This window comes from Eschrichtius robustus, chromosome 10, assembly GCF_028021215.1.
Source record: "Eschrichtius robustus isolate mEscRob2 chromosome 10, mEscRob2.pri, whole genome shotgun sequence".
In the NCBI taxonomy this organism is placed as follows: Eukaryota; Metazoa; Chordata; class Mammalia; order Artiodactyla; family Eschrichtiidae; genus Eschrichtius; species Eschrichtius robustus.
This window is the reverse complement of record NC_090833.1, coordinates 111,608,537-111,624,972: the sequence shown is the minus strand read 5'-3', so window position 1 is coordinate 111,624,972 and position 16,436 is coordinate 111,608,537. Positions and strand designations below refer to the sequence as shown.

The 16,436-nt window shown below is 53.2% G+C and overlaps 1 protein-coding gene across 1 annotated transcript; it reads left to right on the top strand.

Moving 5' to 3' along the window:
- Window positions 1–27: 27 nt before the first annotated feature.
- FAM167A (family with sequence similarity 167 member A) lies at window positions 28–16,196 on the top strand. Its single transcript, XM_068553434.1, has 2 exons — window positions 28–697; window positions 15,933–16,196. The coding sequence occupies exons 1-2, from the start codon at window positions 329–331 to the stop codon at window positions 16,194–16,196; spliced, it is 633 nt and encodes a 210-aa protein (XP_068409535.1). The 5' UTR covers window positions 28–328.
- Window positions 16,197–16,436: the final 240 nt, after the last annotated feature.

Genomic DNA, 16,436 nt, shown 5'->3' with positions numbered 1-16,436 from the left:
TCTGCCTTCACCTCCAGCACTGACAGATCTTCTTGGCAAAGCTGCCTCCAAAGATTCCTGCTAACGCTTGTCTGTTCCTGCCTCTTGCAAAGCGTGGCGCCCACAGCATCTTAAACCCAGATTGTCTGCAGCTGCTCCGGTGGACACTGCAGCTCACCCTTCCTCCCTCTGGACTCCGGGAGCTGCGCCCGTCCTAGCGATGCCCTCGGGAGCCTCGGCCCCAGCTGGATGAGACCCTTCCGGAGCAGGACCCGACCTTGCCACCCACCAAGACTCCCACGGTGCCCTCCACCACCTCCCATGTCTGGCTGCCCAGGCAGGTTCTAGCATGTCTGTGCCCCAGATCCGAGTAGAAGACGCAACCAGTGGGGAGGAAGGGCCGGCAGGAGCAGCCCCGCCTCCCGACGACCACCTCCGGAGCCTGAAGGCCCTCACGGAGAAACTGAGGCTGGAGACCCGCAGGCCCTCCTACCTAGAATGGCAGGCCAGGCTGGAGGAGCAGACGTGGCCCTTCCCGAGGCCGGTGGCCGGGCAGCGGGGCCGCGTGGAGGAGGAGCCCTCGCTCCCCCCAGGAGCACCCAGGCGGCACCCTCCACCTAATGGGATGGCCAGCCAGGATGACGGGGCCCCGTCCACTGGCAAGCTGGAGGGCTTTGAGAGCATCGACGAAGCGATAGCCTGGCTCCGGAAGGAACTGGTAAGTAAGTGGCTGTCCCTCCAGGGAGCCCCAGAAAAGATGCCGTTCTCTCTCTGTCTCTGTCTCTGTCTCCACCCCTCTGTCTCTCCGTCTCTGTCTCTCCCCCATCTCTCCCCCTCCCAACTGCACATTTTCCTGTTTAGTCAGGGGTGGGCCTCATTACTGTGTGGGTATATGTGGTCCATGTGCCCGTCAGCCCCCAACCAAAGGTCCTTGTGGAGAGCCTGAGCCCGTGTTTTTTATTTTTAATTTTTGGCCACGCCTTGCAGCATGTGGGATCTTAGTACCCCGACCAGGGATGGAACCCTCACCCCCTGCATTGGAAGTGTGGAGTCTTAACCACTGGACCGCCAGGGAAGTCCCCCTGAGCCTGTGTTTTGAAGGCGTCCCCAGCCTTCCCCAATGCCACTCCTGGCATCAGAGTCCCACGCACTCCTTCCTGGATTGTGACTGCGCCCTTCCTCTCTGAATGCCTGTCGCCCTGCCACCTGCCCAAGCTGCCGGCCGCTCCTGTGGCCTTTCATGCAGCAGGCAGCCCCGCCCCACGGCGCTGCTCTGGGCAGCGGGGCTGCGTGGGGCAAGCACAGGGCAGCGCGGGCGCTGCTGTAAGTAGCTCGGGCTCAGCCCAGCAGCGCTCTGCCCACACTGACGGGTGTACAGGGAGCTGCCCAGGGGTAGCGTGGCTGATCAGGCCCGGCGGGGGGGAAGGCTTTGGGCTGAGGCTCGGAGGCTGAGTAGGAAACTGCCCAGAAGTTAGAGCTGGGAGGGCATCCAGGTGGAATAAGTGTGAGCCCTGAGCGTGCGTTGGGAGCTGGGGCCAGCAGCTCGGCCTTTTTTCTGCCCGCGGGCACGGCAGGCTCCCATCAGGGGCGTCGCTCAGCACATGAGAAGGGGGTTGGCGTGCAGAGCTGTGTGCCCGTCGCCCAGGGGAGAATCACTGGTCCTGGGCATGGTGGTGTCTCAGCAGAGCCAGCTGTGATGCTAATCATGTGCTTTCAACTCCTGCGCCACCCAGCCCATCACCTGCGGCCCAGGTCACAGCTGCCCAGTCGGGCCACTCTGGCCACAGGTGAGCCAGCAACCAAGGGCCAACCGCCTTCCAGAGCCTCCAGTAATTCCTGGTCCCACAGGGTAGGCAGAGGCCTGCCTGGTTTGCTGGGCAGAATCCTGAAAAATAAATCGCCTTGGGGGCCTGGAATTCCTTGTGAGTTAAGATAAAGAACTGGGGCCAGGAGGGCTCAGGGACTCAAGTATCTGATTAATCAGACATCTTTTTTGGTTTTAATCTTTGATGTTGAGGCTGTTTCTCAAAACACATGTCTCCACTATGTCTGTCCTGGTAACTGGAGTGTTAGTTGCTTGCAGAGAAGACACGGCCCCTGGGGGTTCGCGCCGCGTCTCCAGACTCCCCATTGCCACTGGGTGCTCTCGGGGCATGTAAGAGGTGAGGACGGATGGACACAAAGCTGCTCTTTAAATCCTTGAGGCTGCACTGCTTTGATTTGTTTTCATAAAGAGGAACAAAAAAATAGTCCCATCAATCAAGGATTCAGTTTGTTGGCTTTGGGTTCATTTGAGGTTTGATTGCTTCTGGGAGTGGAGGCTTTTACTTTCTAAGTAAGTTAGCATCCCTCGTGGGTCCCCGTTGGGGGTGGAAATCAGAGAAGGAGTTTCCTGGGTGTGAACCAGTAGGGCATTCTCTCAAGTTGTCGCCCACCTCCTCCGGATGAGAGCCGCCTCTCAACCCTGGCTGTATGTTACACTTACCTGGGAAGCCTTGAAACCCCCAAATCCCAGACTACACCCCAGACCGGTCAAGCCAACATCTGGGGGTGGGACCCGGTGTCAGTAGTTTTTCAAGCTATTCTCAAAGTACAGCCTGGGTTGAGAACCACTGCCATAGACCTACAGGCCGTGCTCATTTTTCTTGCCAAGCCCATTGCAAGCCAAGCAGCACGAACTGCCCCGGCCGGAGTGCACTGGCTGAGGGGAGGAAGGTGGACCAGGCCAAGGGCACCCAGGGGTGACGTTTGGAGTCATACTCCACAGGCAGGGAGAGGAGTGTTAATCGTCGGGACTAACGTGGCTGCCTAAGGCTGTTGTAAATAAGTACAGGGAACATTGGCATTGTTAATAATGCTTTATATTTGCATATTTCCCCCCTTTCCATGCCACTTCTCTGCGCTACCAAAGGTGGGTAATAAGCATAATAATAATAATATCAAGATTTGTTACCAATTGAGTGATTACTGTGTGCCAGGTGTTTCACATGCATGACTTACCTCTTCTGAGTGTCACATCACCTTCCTGTTGCCCCGTTTTACAGAAGAGGAAACTGAGGCTCAGAGGGGAATGTAGCAATAAGTGAGAGGGTAGAAATTTGACCAGTGGCTTGTCTGGTTGCCTCACCCAGGCTCTTCTTAGCCACTGTACTACATAGCGTCTTCCAGAGGCCGTTGATTTTGTTCCGTGACTTCACAAAGATGTCGGCAGTCAATAGGTGGGGCAGAGGGAGAAACAAAGTTGAGAGTCCAGCTCTCACGCTGTGGTCTCTTTTGTTCCTACAGCAGACCTGTGCGATTGCTGTTATGTCTCCATTATACAGATGAGTAAACTGAGGTTCGTAGAGTCAGACGACCTGCCTAGAATAATATGACTAGTAAGTGGTGAACTCAGCCTTCACCTGTGAGAGTAGAGCTTTGGGGAGAAAGGCAGGGGGTGAGAGGTGTCCCTCCCACAGGGCCCCATCGGGCAGGCCTCCTCCAGCTGCAGGTAGAGAAACTCTCAGAGCAAAGACTCTCCAACTCTAAGGGGAAGATTCTGATCTTGTTAAAATGAAGATTCTGATCCTACAGGTCTGGGATGGGGTCCGTGATTCCGGATTTCCAACAAGCGCCAAGGTAGTGCTTGCTATACTGCTGGTATACTTTGAGAATCAAGGACTGAAAGGCAGGCAAGACTGGGGTCAGAGAACCAAGAAGGGACCTCAGAGGGAACCCCCAAGGGTCCCCAAGCCTGTGCCCTAAACCCCGTCCCTGCTGTAACTGTCCTTTGGGCTTGGGCTCAGCCAGTGGGCTCCGGGGATGAAGTCACATCATCCCACACCGAATGGTCCAAGAGCTGAATTAGTCCAGAAGACTTTAAGTCTGAGGTCAGAGAGGCCCAAATGCAAACCAGCAAGCAGGCCAACTGAAACGTGCAGTTCTGCCCGCTTCTGAGATTAAAGAGTAACAAAGGCAACCTATAAAATCCTTTGACTGACTTGAAAACAGAGTTGAACATTTGATCAACACGCCCATGCTCCTGTTTTAAGTCTCAGTCAAAACATTAAACTTCACATCATTGTTTTCCCTAATTCGTCATCTGTTAACTCATTGAAGGTGTCATTAAAAATTAACCTGTTTTTTAAAAATAGTGATTTCAAAAGTGGTTTCAAATAACCTTTGCTTTATTTTAAGCCCAGAGTCAAGTTTTCTCTATACCCAGGCAGGCTCTCTCTACCGATTTATCAGACCCATGTGCAAATTTGTCTTTTCTCTTGATGTGGCCAAGGAAACATGAAAAATCTGTAATTCAGTCAGCTGTGTAGCTGTTTGCTCCACATGATGCCAAACTCAATTGGCTGGTAGTTCGGGCTCAGTCGTGGGTTTGTGCCCTGAACGGGTCTCTGACCATCAAGAGCTTATACCGGAGCAGTTGATGAAACCAGCGAGGTTCACGTTGTCAACGCTGACCCTCCTAGAGGCAGGCGATGTCGGGTCTGGAGGATGGGTGGTCCACCCCTATCTCCTAGGAGGTTAGCTCAAAGGCAGAGAGTGACTGCCTGAATCTTGGCTTATTTCCAAGGCCAGAGAGGGTCCTAGCAGCTCCCTCAGGGTCCACCCTTCCTCTCAGCTTTCACTGCAGGGAAAGCGCAGTCGCTCCTGACACCCCCAGGGACCTGCAAGTAGAGGGTTCTCCTTCAGAGTCACACGTTGGGGGTACAAGGAAGGTGGGAATCCTTAAGCCCTGTTGGCACTGCTCCTCCAGCCAGAAAGGCTTGACCTTCATCTCCCTGTGTATTCAGGAAAGGTGTCACCATCCGGCCATGGCAGGCAGGGCTGCCGCCTCTGTGCCCGGCAGCTTCGGGCCACCTGACTCCCCAGGCTGAGACCCGGCATCGTTTTCTGGGGAGACCGACTCAGAGCCTAGTGAAGTGGCCCTCTGCAACTCTGCTTGATCCAGGCTGCTCCCGCTGCCAGAGGCCACAGCCTCCAGCTTTCCACCTTCAGGGTGGCCTCACTAGGTCCAAGTGGCCTGGAGTGGGGCTGGGGCAATGCTTCAGGAAGGGGTGAGCTAGAAAGGACTTGGCCCTGAAGCTGTGGGTCTCAGCCCTCTAGCTGAGCCTGAAATTCAGAACATATCACAAACCTCTGATTGCGTTTGGCCCCAGAGCTTGCAGCCCGAGAGAAAAAGGGACACTCCCTTCTGCCTCTCTCTTTAGTCCTGCTAAAACGCTCCCCTTGCCAACCTGAAGGATAAAGAAAAGGGAGAAATCGTCTACTTGGCCTGTGCGGTGCCAAAACTAAAACCAAAACAAAACATTCCAGCTTCCTAAGGCGTTGTCTTTGTGGCGAGAATCCGTGGGCGTCAACGGATATTTTTCTTTTAGCCTCATGCAGGTGTTTGATCCCCACAGACATAGCCCCCCGCCAAAAAGGTGTTTATGGTTGTTAGAAAAAGGGAAAGGAAACCTGACAAGTTTTAATTTTTCTAAGGCCTGCTGTGGCAGGAGGCCCGTAGCCCTGGACCCAGCTGGCCTCTCCGGGTTAACCCTCTCTTGCCTCTGCTGCCCGCTTGACAAGCACGTGACTGGTGTGTCCAGGCACAGCCCTCTGAGGCCACTGTTATCCACTGCTACTGAATGATAGCGGCCAAATGACAGTTCAAACTCACTGAGCATCTTCTGATGGGGATGGAGGTGAGAGGCGTGAAGGTGATAGCCACGTTAACCCCGCCCATCTGGGGGAGCATTTCATGGTCCTCAAGGCACGTTTACATACAGTATCTGAGTGAGACGGCTTGGAGGTATTTGCTATTCCCGTTTTACAGATCGGAAGACTGAGGCTCAGAAAGATGATGAGCCTGAGAGTCAGAGAGTTTAAGTGACTTGCCCAAGGTCATATGTAAGGGTGTGGCTAAGCCAAGACACAGACCTGCATCTCCTGGCTCTGGACCCAGATCTCTTTCCTTTGTACTGGGTACAGGTGCTCACATCAAATGTTCAAGTCAGTGGGCCCACGAGTTGTCAAAAAGCCTGCATTTAAAACTCTGCTGATTTCAGAACGGGGGGGGACTTCCCTGGTAGTCCAGTGGTTAAGACTCCAATCCTCCAATGCACGGGGCGCAAGTTCAATCCCTGGTCGGGGATCTAAGGTCGTGGTGCGGCCAAAAAAAAAAAAAACAAAATCAGGCCTTGATTTTAGAACGGGACACGTGTAAGCAGTCACAGAGAGTTATTAGCAACGCCTCATAACAACCCTATGGCAGGGATGGGAGCAGCCATGCCCGGTCCATAATGAGGATAATAACTTGCTCAGAGCTACCCAGGGAGCTGCTGGCTGAGCTGGGTTTGATGCACAAGAGTTTCTAGCCCTGGTGTCACTTTGCCCGAGGCTAGGTCTCCTCCATGTAGCTGGGGCTTTCCACCCATCCACTCCTGCAGGAGGAAGGCTATCTCGTTATTCTGGCCAGATACCGCCCTTTAGCGGTTACTAAAGAATTGCTAAACAAAGGGGCCCACAAAGGAAATACTCCAAAACATCAATGATCTTTATTTCTGGGAGCTGATACTATCCTTTGGACTTTTCCGTAGTTTCTGAAATTTCCAAAATAGAAATATATATGGTTAGGGAGAAAAAAAGATTATAAAAGTAAAAGACAAAAGACGGGAAAGAACTAAGCTCCTCTTCTTGCCAGTGTAATTGGCACACATGCCTCCCCTCATAGCTTCCAGATTAAATAAGGCATCGGATCTCCTAGAAAAAGATAAAAAATGAGATCTGCCATTGCCAGACATCCCCCACTCGGCATTAGGTGGGAACTGTTGACCAGTGGGATGAAGGTGGTTCCAAATCAGGAGATCCTGCCTGCTTTCCATCTCTTGGCCACCTTGCAATGCAGAGAAGAGGATGGGAGAGGGAAGGAGAAGACACCTGATGGCCGCACTTAACCAGAAGAGCAGCGCGAGGTGGTCCTGGGGCTGTAAGAGGCAGGCGGGCGTCCTTCGATCGAATTTGTTCGTTCAGTACGAGCAGTGTTGACAGAATGCCTGGGCTTAGGTGCTGGTGCCGGTGGGGACAGGGCCCTTGTCTTTATGGGGCCCCCCACTTTGTGGATGAGACAAACATGTAAACAGTGACACCGTGAGACAAGAGCTATGCTAGAGGAACAGTAAATGTAGTCCCCAAATGCTTTGGGGTGTGAGGCCCATGTTGAGCCATCACCGAGTGCCAGGCACGGTGGACTTTGAAATTAACCAAAGGGAAGTACACATCCCTAACTTCCTTAGCAACCAAATCCACGTCTCCAAGCCTTGACATTAGCCTTCTCCTTATTCCCATTCCCATTGTCCTGTAATAATTAAAACCCGGCTCCTTGGAGGGGCACCCTCCCAGCTGTGGTAACTACCTTCCAGGCTAGTGTGTCGTGACTGCTGGATCAGGCACCCAGTGCATTGGGTAAAACCACGGCTCCCTCCCAGCCCTCTGTGGAAATTCAGATGCCGTAAGGCTGGGACTTCACATGTGCCTGCAGGTGATTCTAATGTGACAGGGCCAGTAACCGGTCACAGGTGGAGTCAGCAAAGCATGCAGTTTGTAACTAGATTAGACGTCCCGTCAAGTTCTACCTCATCCTGGCTGTGTGAGTTTAGGAAACCCCGTTAGCCTGGCCCTGGGTTTTGTCATTGTAAAGCGGAGATTATACATCCTACCCGGCAGTGGGTTGTGACGGGACAGTGAGGAGGGCACAGAGGGCAGAGGGCACCTGCTGGGCTCCTGAGGTGGGCAGGCACTATGCACACACATCCATGTGCCTCTTCTATGGTGGCACTATTACTACCCCCACTTTATGGGTGAGGAAACTGAGGTAAAGTGACTCGCCTGTGATCAACCAGCAGAGCAGGGATTGGAGCCCAGATCTGCCGGCCTCAGAACCCCTGCTGCCCAGCCAAGGGCTCCCGAGGTCAGAAGAGGTGAAGGCGCTTCGTGGTTCACGAGGTTTTGGGCCGTCAAAACCTCAAACGTAGTTCATGAGTTGAGCAGTCAACACGCTGTCTCAACTCCTGGAACTTTGGGCTGTCGTTCTCCAGTGTTTCCCGATTCTGCACTCTTTCAGGCACTCTCCTGCCTCTGAGAAGGACGCTCGTTATCCTGACACAGAGGGTGGCACACAGGGCCTCGGGACTGTTCACGTCCGAGGTGCCCCTGGGCTGGACTGTCCGTTTCTGAGGGGTGCGTTATTTTACAGGCTCTGGACCCACCCTTGCCCTGGGGCTCCTCCAGGGGCTGAAAAGCCGGCACTGCCCCGAGGTGTCGGCTGTGTCCCCAGGCTCAGGCGTGAGCCAGACTCAGCCTCGAGCTGACAAAAGCCAGGGAAAGGCCACCGAGGCTCCCGCCAGGTGGCTAAGCCCTTGGCAGCAGGGAGATGGTTTCCAGAGCTGCACCGAGGGTCTGGCACTTGGGGGGCACCGCTCCCGGCCGCTGGCAGGGCCAGGCCAGGCCCCGAGGTGCCCAGGAGCCGGGGAGGGGCCCGGGTGGCAGGCGGCCCTGGCTTCTCTACCTCCCACGTGGCTCCCCCCCCAGGGCGGGTGCCCCCCACCTCCACCCCCCGGCACAGGGACTGAGGAGGACAAAGCCTCCTCCTGCCAGAGCAACTGCTTCTCGCAGTGCTGGTAACAACTATGGACGGAGCCATCGGTGCTCAGGAAGGAACCCAAGGGGTGGTGAGCCTTCACTTTCCAGCCAGAGAGGGAGATGGGTGGAGAGGTGCTGCGAGTGTCCGCTAGCAGCTGCTGCTCGTGGGCTCCCCCTGCCCGCTCTGGCCTCTCCCACGCTCCGGCCGGCGGCCCCACGTCGGTGCTGGCCACACTGCATGGCGCTCAGCAGTCCCCGAGGTTTCCTGAGCACCCAGGGTGTGCTCAGACTCACCCCCTAGCTCTGGCACGTGAAGCGGAGCCAGGTCACGGACACCCCACGGGCACAACAGACACCCTCCTGAGATGGGCCCTGAGTCCAGCCCAGCCCTGAGGCTGCTGTGAGGCCCCTCCCGGGATGAAGCCCAAACCATCATTCCCCCTAAGGAGGCAGGTTCCAGGGTAACGGAGTGTGAAATGACTTGGGAGAGCTAATGGCCTTGCTCACACTTGCAGAGAACAGATTTGCTTCACTTCCTTTTGAAGGCACAGGTGGGAATCTATATATAGAAACCGCAGGTGCAGGGGCGCCTTAATCACTCATAGGAGACCTAGTTCCACAGGGCTCGCTTCCTGACTCTTGGGCAGCGAGGGTTCCTGGCTGGTTCCTGGGCTCACTCGGTGTCAGATGTGAAACTCCCAGCCCATCCGTTTCCAAGCCGGGGAGCCCAGAACCCAAGAAAAGTCTAGAAGTCCCAACATAGGTGCTCCAGGGGTCTTCTGGGGGCTCCCTAAGGATGCCAGGCACCTCAGCCCTGTTCGATCACATTTGACAACGGCCCTGGCTAGAGCTGGTCTCCACGCAATCCCTTAATGAAGCGCTACTCCTGCCTGCGCTGGTGGGTGCTCCCTGCAGGTGGAAGTTCAGGAGGCAACCCAGGGAGCTCACGGCAGAGCAGGAAGTGCCGGGGGGTCTCGTCTCTGTCTACTCTCTCGCCTAGAGACACCCCAGCAGGAGAGGTGGGGGGCCAGCCCTCCCTGCAGTCTTGCTTGGGGCTCAGGGGGAATAGCTGTGCTGTGGGCCCCACTCCAGCAGCCTGGCATGGGGGGCACCATCCCGGGGCTAGCTGTTGCCCAGCAAGGCCCCCACTTGCTGTCCAGGGCAGCGGCAGGGAAGTTGGGGAAGTCCCCGGCCCACCCTGCGGGCCTGAACCCATCGTGTCCAAGCTGAGGACACCCCCGCCTGGGAGATGCCTCACGGCAAATGCTGAGGTGCTTCGGCGTTACTGGCTCTGTGACTCTGGACAGACCACTTGGTGACAAGATGCCAGTACTGCCCTACCAGCCCAGACGGCCGTACTTGGTATTGATAACAATGTGAAGGGCGACACAGGTGTCAGGTGTGAGCAATCACCCCCGAAGTGTGTGGGAAGCATGAGTTGGTGACTAGTTCTGCTCCAGGCAGTTGGGGAACAAAGGAGAATCACACTGTCCTCCAGAACTCCTAAACCTAGTAGGAGAGATAAGAATGTCGTATGGGAAATAAGAAAAAATAACTGACGGCTTAGCTCTGACTATGAAGAATGGATAAAGTGGAACTAATATTTGTGGAACCCCATGTCCCGGACCAAGTGTCTTATATATGTTTTATTTATTTAATTCTCAGAACAGACATTATTATTGAGCCCATTTCACAGATGAGGAAATTGAGGCTCAGGCAGCTTGAGCAACTTGCCCAGAGGGGCACCTCCAGTGAGTGGTGGTGAAGCACTTTGGACCCACAAGCCAATGCTCTGTTCATTCTACTCGAGGCCTCTCCCCAGGCCTGGAGGGTAGCCTGGGTGGGAAAGTCAGGGATGGTGTCCTAGGATTGTCCCACCTGTGGAAAATCAAGACCTGGCTCTAGGAGGATTGAATTCATTCATTCATTCATTCAACCAATGCCTTTTTTTTTTTAACTTAAAAAATATATTACTTTATTCCAACTTGTGTTTCCACCTCAGCCAATGCCTTTTGAGCACCAGGCCTGATCTCTCCTGCGTGTCTTACTGTCTGGTGAGGAGACAGGCAATGCTGTGTGTAGGTGTTGCCGTAAGAGGTATCTATGGTTGGGGTGTCACCCAGCCTGCAGGGATGGGGGGCAAGGGCTGAGCTGGGCATGTGGATGATGGCGTGGGAAGGAGTGGTTCTGGGGGAGGGGACACAGACCCAGCGTGGCTGCCACAAGGCGCCAGGGGCTCAGTATGGGAGTTCAAGGCTGGAGAGAGCAAGGGAGCCAGGAGGGCCGGCTGTACCTTTGACAGGTTTGAAGAAGGGGAGAAACCTGGCCTCTGGCCTCTTGACTGCAGGGCTGAGTGCAGAGAGTGGGAGGGGGGCAGGGAGGCGTGAAAGGATACCGAGGTGCGGGCTGACAGGTGAACGTGGGTGTGCTCACCTGGGCCTGTCTTTCCCGTCTCTCCCCTCTCACAGAATTCCTTTCTTGGGTGTACGGCTTCTAGGGCTCCGTCACGTCCAGGATGCAACCTTATGGGGTGGGGGGAGGTGACGAGCATCCTCTTTCCACAAAGGGGTGACATCTCCTGCCCCGGGCCACTCGTCTCCTTATAGGCTGAACTGGGACTGTCTTCATCCATTCAGGCCGCTGCAGCAAACTACCTCCGACTGGGCGGCTGATAAACCACAGACATTCAATTATCACAGTTCTGGAGGCTAGAGGTCTGGGATCAGGGTCCCAGCATGGTCAGGGGAGGGTCCTCTTCCGAGTTAAAGACTTCTCGCTGCATCCTCACATGATGCAGAGGGACGAGGGGACTCTCTGGGGTCTCTTTTATAAGAATAGTAATCCTATCATGAGGGCTTTACCTGCATGACCGCATCACCTCCCAAAGGCCCACCTCCTAATACCAACACACTGGGCTTTAGGGTTTCAACATATGAATTTGAGGGGGACACAAAGATTCAGACCAAAGCAGACTAGAACCCAGAGCCTCTGGGGACAGACCTGGGGGCCTTCAGAATGCACCACCCTGTCTTTCCCAAAGGTCAGCCTCACCTGTGCAGGTGGCAGTTTGGCCTAGGACCTTCCAAGTTTGAAAACCGAAGACTTTATCATATAGTATGTAGAGCTTGACTCTTGCCATTGGGGACAGAGAGTCCCTGCTGGGGCCTGAAGCACCCCCTGCTCTCTGTCCTGGCTCTGGGGCTCTGCTCTGACTTTCCCTCCCGGCAGACAATGGCTCCAGGGGCATCAGGAGAACCCAGATTCAGCCTGTACCTGCCCCAGCGCCAAGATTGGGGCTGCAGAGCAAGCGGAGGCCGAAAAACATGTTCCAGCCTCTGCCTGAGTCAACAGCATCCCCTGGAAATCAATTCACAAACCCAGTTTGGTTTCTAGGGGGTATTTGAAAAAAAAATTTAATTTTTCCCAGCATCTGAGGTTGTCATCCAGCAGCACACCTCAGTGACAACCCTCACTTTCTTTCCTCACAGCCTGACTCTGGCTGTTTCTCAGAGGCCAAACCCAAGATCAAATAATGAATCATGTTTTATCCAGGCTTCTATTTCTACACAATGCTGATTAAAACAATAACTGGACGTTTAGTTGAGCTAAGTCATGAGACAGGTTATGAAAACTCTTCCCATGGTTCAAGATTAAGTCTCATAGAGAAGGGCGCATGTTCTGAGAAATGGCCTGGATTTTATACCCAGTCTCTCTTCAGCATCAATCAGAGACTAACTGTAGCTGTCGGGCTGGGATAGCTTAGATTCCAGCCTCAGAAATCGGGATTGAACAAAATGCCCTTGATCACCTTGGGATTTTTGTTTTCCTGTCTGCCTGGATACTGTCCATTCCAAGAGCTGTAAGAAGCAAATAGATCATAAGTAATGCACCATATAAACTGAACAACATTGGCCAAAGAAAAGTAAGAATTTCACCACATAGGTCCTTTCTCTCCAGGCCTAGGTGCAGAATGTTGAAATTGGGCAGGGCCTCCCAGTTTTGAGCCTTTATGAAAAAGACTTAGACGCTGGCCCTAAAACCTGGCCCTGGTGACTCAACTATCAACATGAGTTTAATGCTCTCCCTGGCAAAGGCTCAGCTGTGGGATATGCCGATTTCAATCCCCCCTCCCAGGGTGGCCTGTTGCCTCTGCAGGATAAAGTTACTTGTAGGATTCTCAGAGGCGCGGCCTGTCACTCCAGCAATCCTCTAGTTGCGGTATAGTATTTGGTGAAAGGGTGTGTTCCCACGGGGTGAGAAAGCACAGGCACCACGGCGGTGGCAGCTGACCCGTGGCCCTGTTGCAATAGCTGTGCTGTGGTCAGTGCTTGGCTGTAGCCAACACACGTTTGATTCTCTGAGTCAGATAAGAACGGCTCTTAGGAGAGGCTGGTTGTTTCTAAGGTGGAAGGTGAAACCCCAAGGGAGGGAAGAAGTGACTAAAGGCAGTAATCAAGCTGCTCTGCAAGAGGAAGAGGGAGATTTCTTGGGTTTTGCTTGCAGGGATAAGGGGGCGTGAGGGGCGGTGAGGCTCTGAGAGTGGGGAGGGGCTAGAAAGGGAGCGTCAGGGAGGGTGGCGGTCGGGAAACTCAGGACAGAAGAATCTAAGCGTGTAAGTGGTTTGCTGTGATGTCTCTTTATCCGAGTCCCATGGATCACTAGTGATTTCCTGGAGAATTAAAAGAGGGGCTGACTCCTGCCTCTGGACTGACTGGAATAAAAACATTTACTGGCTGCAGTAAAATGGTGCAGAGAACAGTATGGCGGTTCCTCAAAAAATTCCGCATAGTATTAGCATAGGATCCAGCAATTCCACTTCTGGGTATACTTCCAAAAGAAGTGAAAGCAGGGACTTGAACACATACTGTGCACCTGTGTTCACAGCAGCATTATTCACAAGAGCCAAGAGGTGGAAGCGGCCCAGACATCCATCCATGGATGAAAGGATAAGCCAAATGCGATGTATACGTTCAGTGGGATATAATTCAGCCTTAGAAAGGAAATTCTAACATGTGCTACAACGTGGATGAACCTTGAGGCCATTATGCTGAGTGAAATATGGTAGTCACAAAACGGTAAATACTGTACTGATTCCACTTACACGAGGTAATTGGATAGTCAAATTCACAGAGACAGAAAGTAGCATAGTGATTGCCAGGGGCTGGGGGGAGGGAAAATGGGGAGTTATTATTTAATGGAGACAGAGTTCCAATTTTGCAAGATGAAAAGAGTTCTGAAGATGGTTGGTGGTAACAGTTGCACAACAATGTAGAAGTACTTAATGCCACTGAACTGTACACTTCAAAATGGTTAAGATGGTAAAATTTTATGTTCTGTGTATTTTAACACAATTGAAAAAATCCTGGGGGAAAAAAGCCTCTTAGCCCTGCACATTTTGCTCAGGTTTCTTCGGGGGCTGAGAAAACTCATTTCTATATGGATTTGGCTTGATTACAGTGGAGTTACCTCTTAAGTGGGGACTCAGTTTAGGGTTTAAGGTGTGGAGTCCCCCTTGGAAAATTCCTGAGTGGCCCACAGAGTAGGTGGGAAGGGGGCCAACACTGCTGCTTTTCCTTGTAGCCCTGGAACAAACACTGTGTCTTTGAGCATCAGGTACAATGTGGATTTACATTCATCAATCATAACAAAATACGTCTGGCAAGCCAGTCCTAGGGTGGGCTGCTCACGCTGTGATGGGCCCTCAGGACCCTCAGGAAACAGAATGATCAGCCTCTTCTGGTGTTGGGCTCCAACAAGTGGAGGGACATTACCTTCCCCACTGGAAGCCGCTTCCTGCCCCTTATGCAGAGGCGAACGCCTCCAAGCTCAATGGGTGTGTGAGGTGGCTCCACCGAGGTGGCCTTTGTCCAGCCCAAGGAACCTGGACAGATGCCTTACTATCAAACCCCCCCCCCCACCCCTTTCAGCTGACTCTGATGGGTTTTCAACACTAAATTGTTCTCTGACCTTGGACCAGACCTATTGGCCATAGAAAAATGGCCCCTTTCCCCCACCAGGCCTCCCTGCTGACCACATCTCACAGGTACTTCCAGACACCTGCTCAAAACTGAAATTCTCCAACTTAAAAGGATATTTTCAGATTGAAGATGCAATTCCTGAGGCCAATTCCTTGGTTCACATCTAAGCCATAGGGTTCCTAGCTTTCAAAGAGATATATCTTCAAATTACAGGATACCCCAAAGAGAAGTGGTTCAAGCCAAACTCACAGAAGACCATATTAAATAAAGCAGTGGTGTGAGCTGGCACTGACTTTCAGACAAATTGGACCCCCATCTCCTTCAGAAGGGCTTAGGCAGCACCTAGCCCAGTTCTAGGCATGGCTGGAGGCTCCAAATAAGTGAGTGAATGACCAGCTGCCCTCTGGTGAGCCCGCCAGCATTGGTTTGGCACTATTCTAGATCAATGCAATTTCTGATTGGCAATACATTTGGGTTGTGATGCCCAAGGATTGAGAAGTAAACTAATGAACAGGACGCTATGAATTTTAACCCCGTTTTGCCATTAAATACTTTGCTGATCTCCAGGCAAGACTTTCTATCTTGGTTTTTCTCACCTATAAACTCTGTATAAAAGAGATCTGTAGAAGTACATCAAAACATGGAAGAGAGAAAACAGAGCAATGAAATGCTTATTGGTGAAGTCGCTAATTTTTCTACCCCGAAATGCACTTGGTTCCAAGCCCGAATTCTTAAATGTTTAACATGCATTTAAGACAGACATTCTTAAGAATGCAGACATTCTTAAATGTTTAAAAAATAATGTGACTGCATACCCACCACCCAACATAAGATACAAAACATCATCAATAGAGTTGAAGCCCCTGAATACCTTCCCCAATTTCAGTCCCTCCTTCCTGCCCAAAGGCAGCCGTGCTCCTGAATCTGGACAAACGTGATAGCCACTACGCTACAGAAACGACGCCTGAATTTGGTTATTTATCATTCCCATGCAATTCTTTATACCCTTACTCCATTTATATATATCTGTAAACAATGAGACACCCGGAAATACCTTTAAGCCAGGACTGACACGCATGTCTTCCAGAAGAATTTTGACACAGTATCTAGCTTAGCACAAAGCATTGTTTGGCAAGCACATCCTTATTTGTCACCCCACTCTCTGAGTCTTTTCACCTACCTCCCTGAGCTGGGAACGGGCTACTCTCTCTAGGTGGACCCCAAATGGTGATGCAAGCCCTTCATTAGGTCTCCTGTTAACGGGCCTGGGCGGGTCCGGGACTATGGAGCTGAAGCACCGACCCCCCCACCCCTCTCCCCGGCCCAGCTCGGCGCTGACGCCTCCCCCATCTTCCCTCGCAGACGGAGATGCGGCTTCAGGACCAGCAGCTGGCCCGGCAGCTCATGCGCCTGCGCAGTGACATCCACAAGCTGAAGATCGAGCAGACCTGCGACCTCCACCGGCGGATGCTCAACGACGCCACCTACGAGCTGGAGGAGCGGGACGAGCTGTCCGACCTCTTCTGCGACGCCCCGCTCGCCTCCTCCTTCAGCCTCTCCGCGCCACTCAAGCTCATTGGGGTCACCAAGATGAACATCAACTCCCGCAGGTTTTCTCTGTGCTGAGAAGCCCTAGACGGGGCGGTGGAGCCGGAACGAGGGTTTGGGGGGTGGACGGGGGTGGGGGCGGGGCGTGGGAAGGAAGCTGAGGCCCAGCTACCCAGAGTGGGTCTCCCCGAAGGCAGGGCGTCCCCAGGACCTGTGACACGTGCTCTCAGGGCCCAGCTGTGGAGCTCCGTGTCCCCATGCCTGGCCCTGGTTTAATACCCAAAGAGTCCTGCAGAAGGGCTGCTGCATCCGTTGTTC

Excerpts from the sequence above, each read along its gene's own strand:
- FAM167A (XM_068553434.1), top strand. The coding sequence starts at position 329 with ATGTCTGTGCCCCAGATCCGAGTAGAAGACGCAACCAGTGGGGAGGAA. Across the intron at positions 698-15,932 it reads CCTGGCTCCGGAAGGAACTG|ACGGAGATGCGGCTTCAGGA; the intron begins GTAAGTAAGTGG and ends CTTCCCTCGCAG.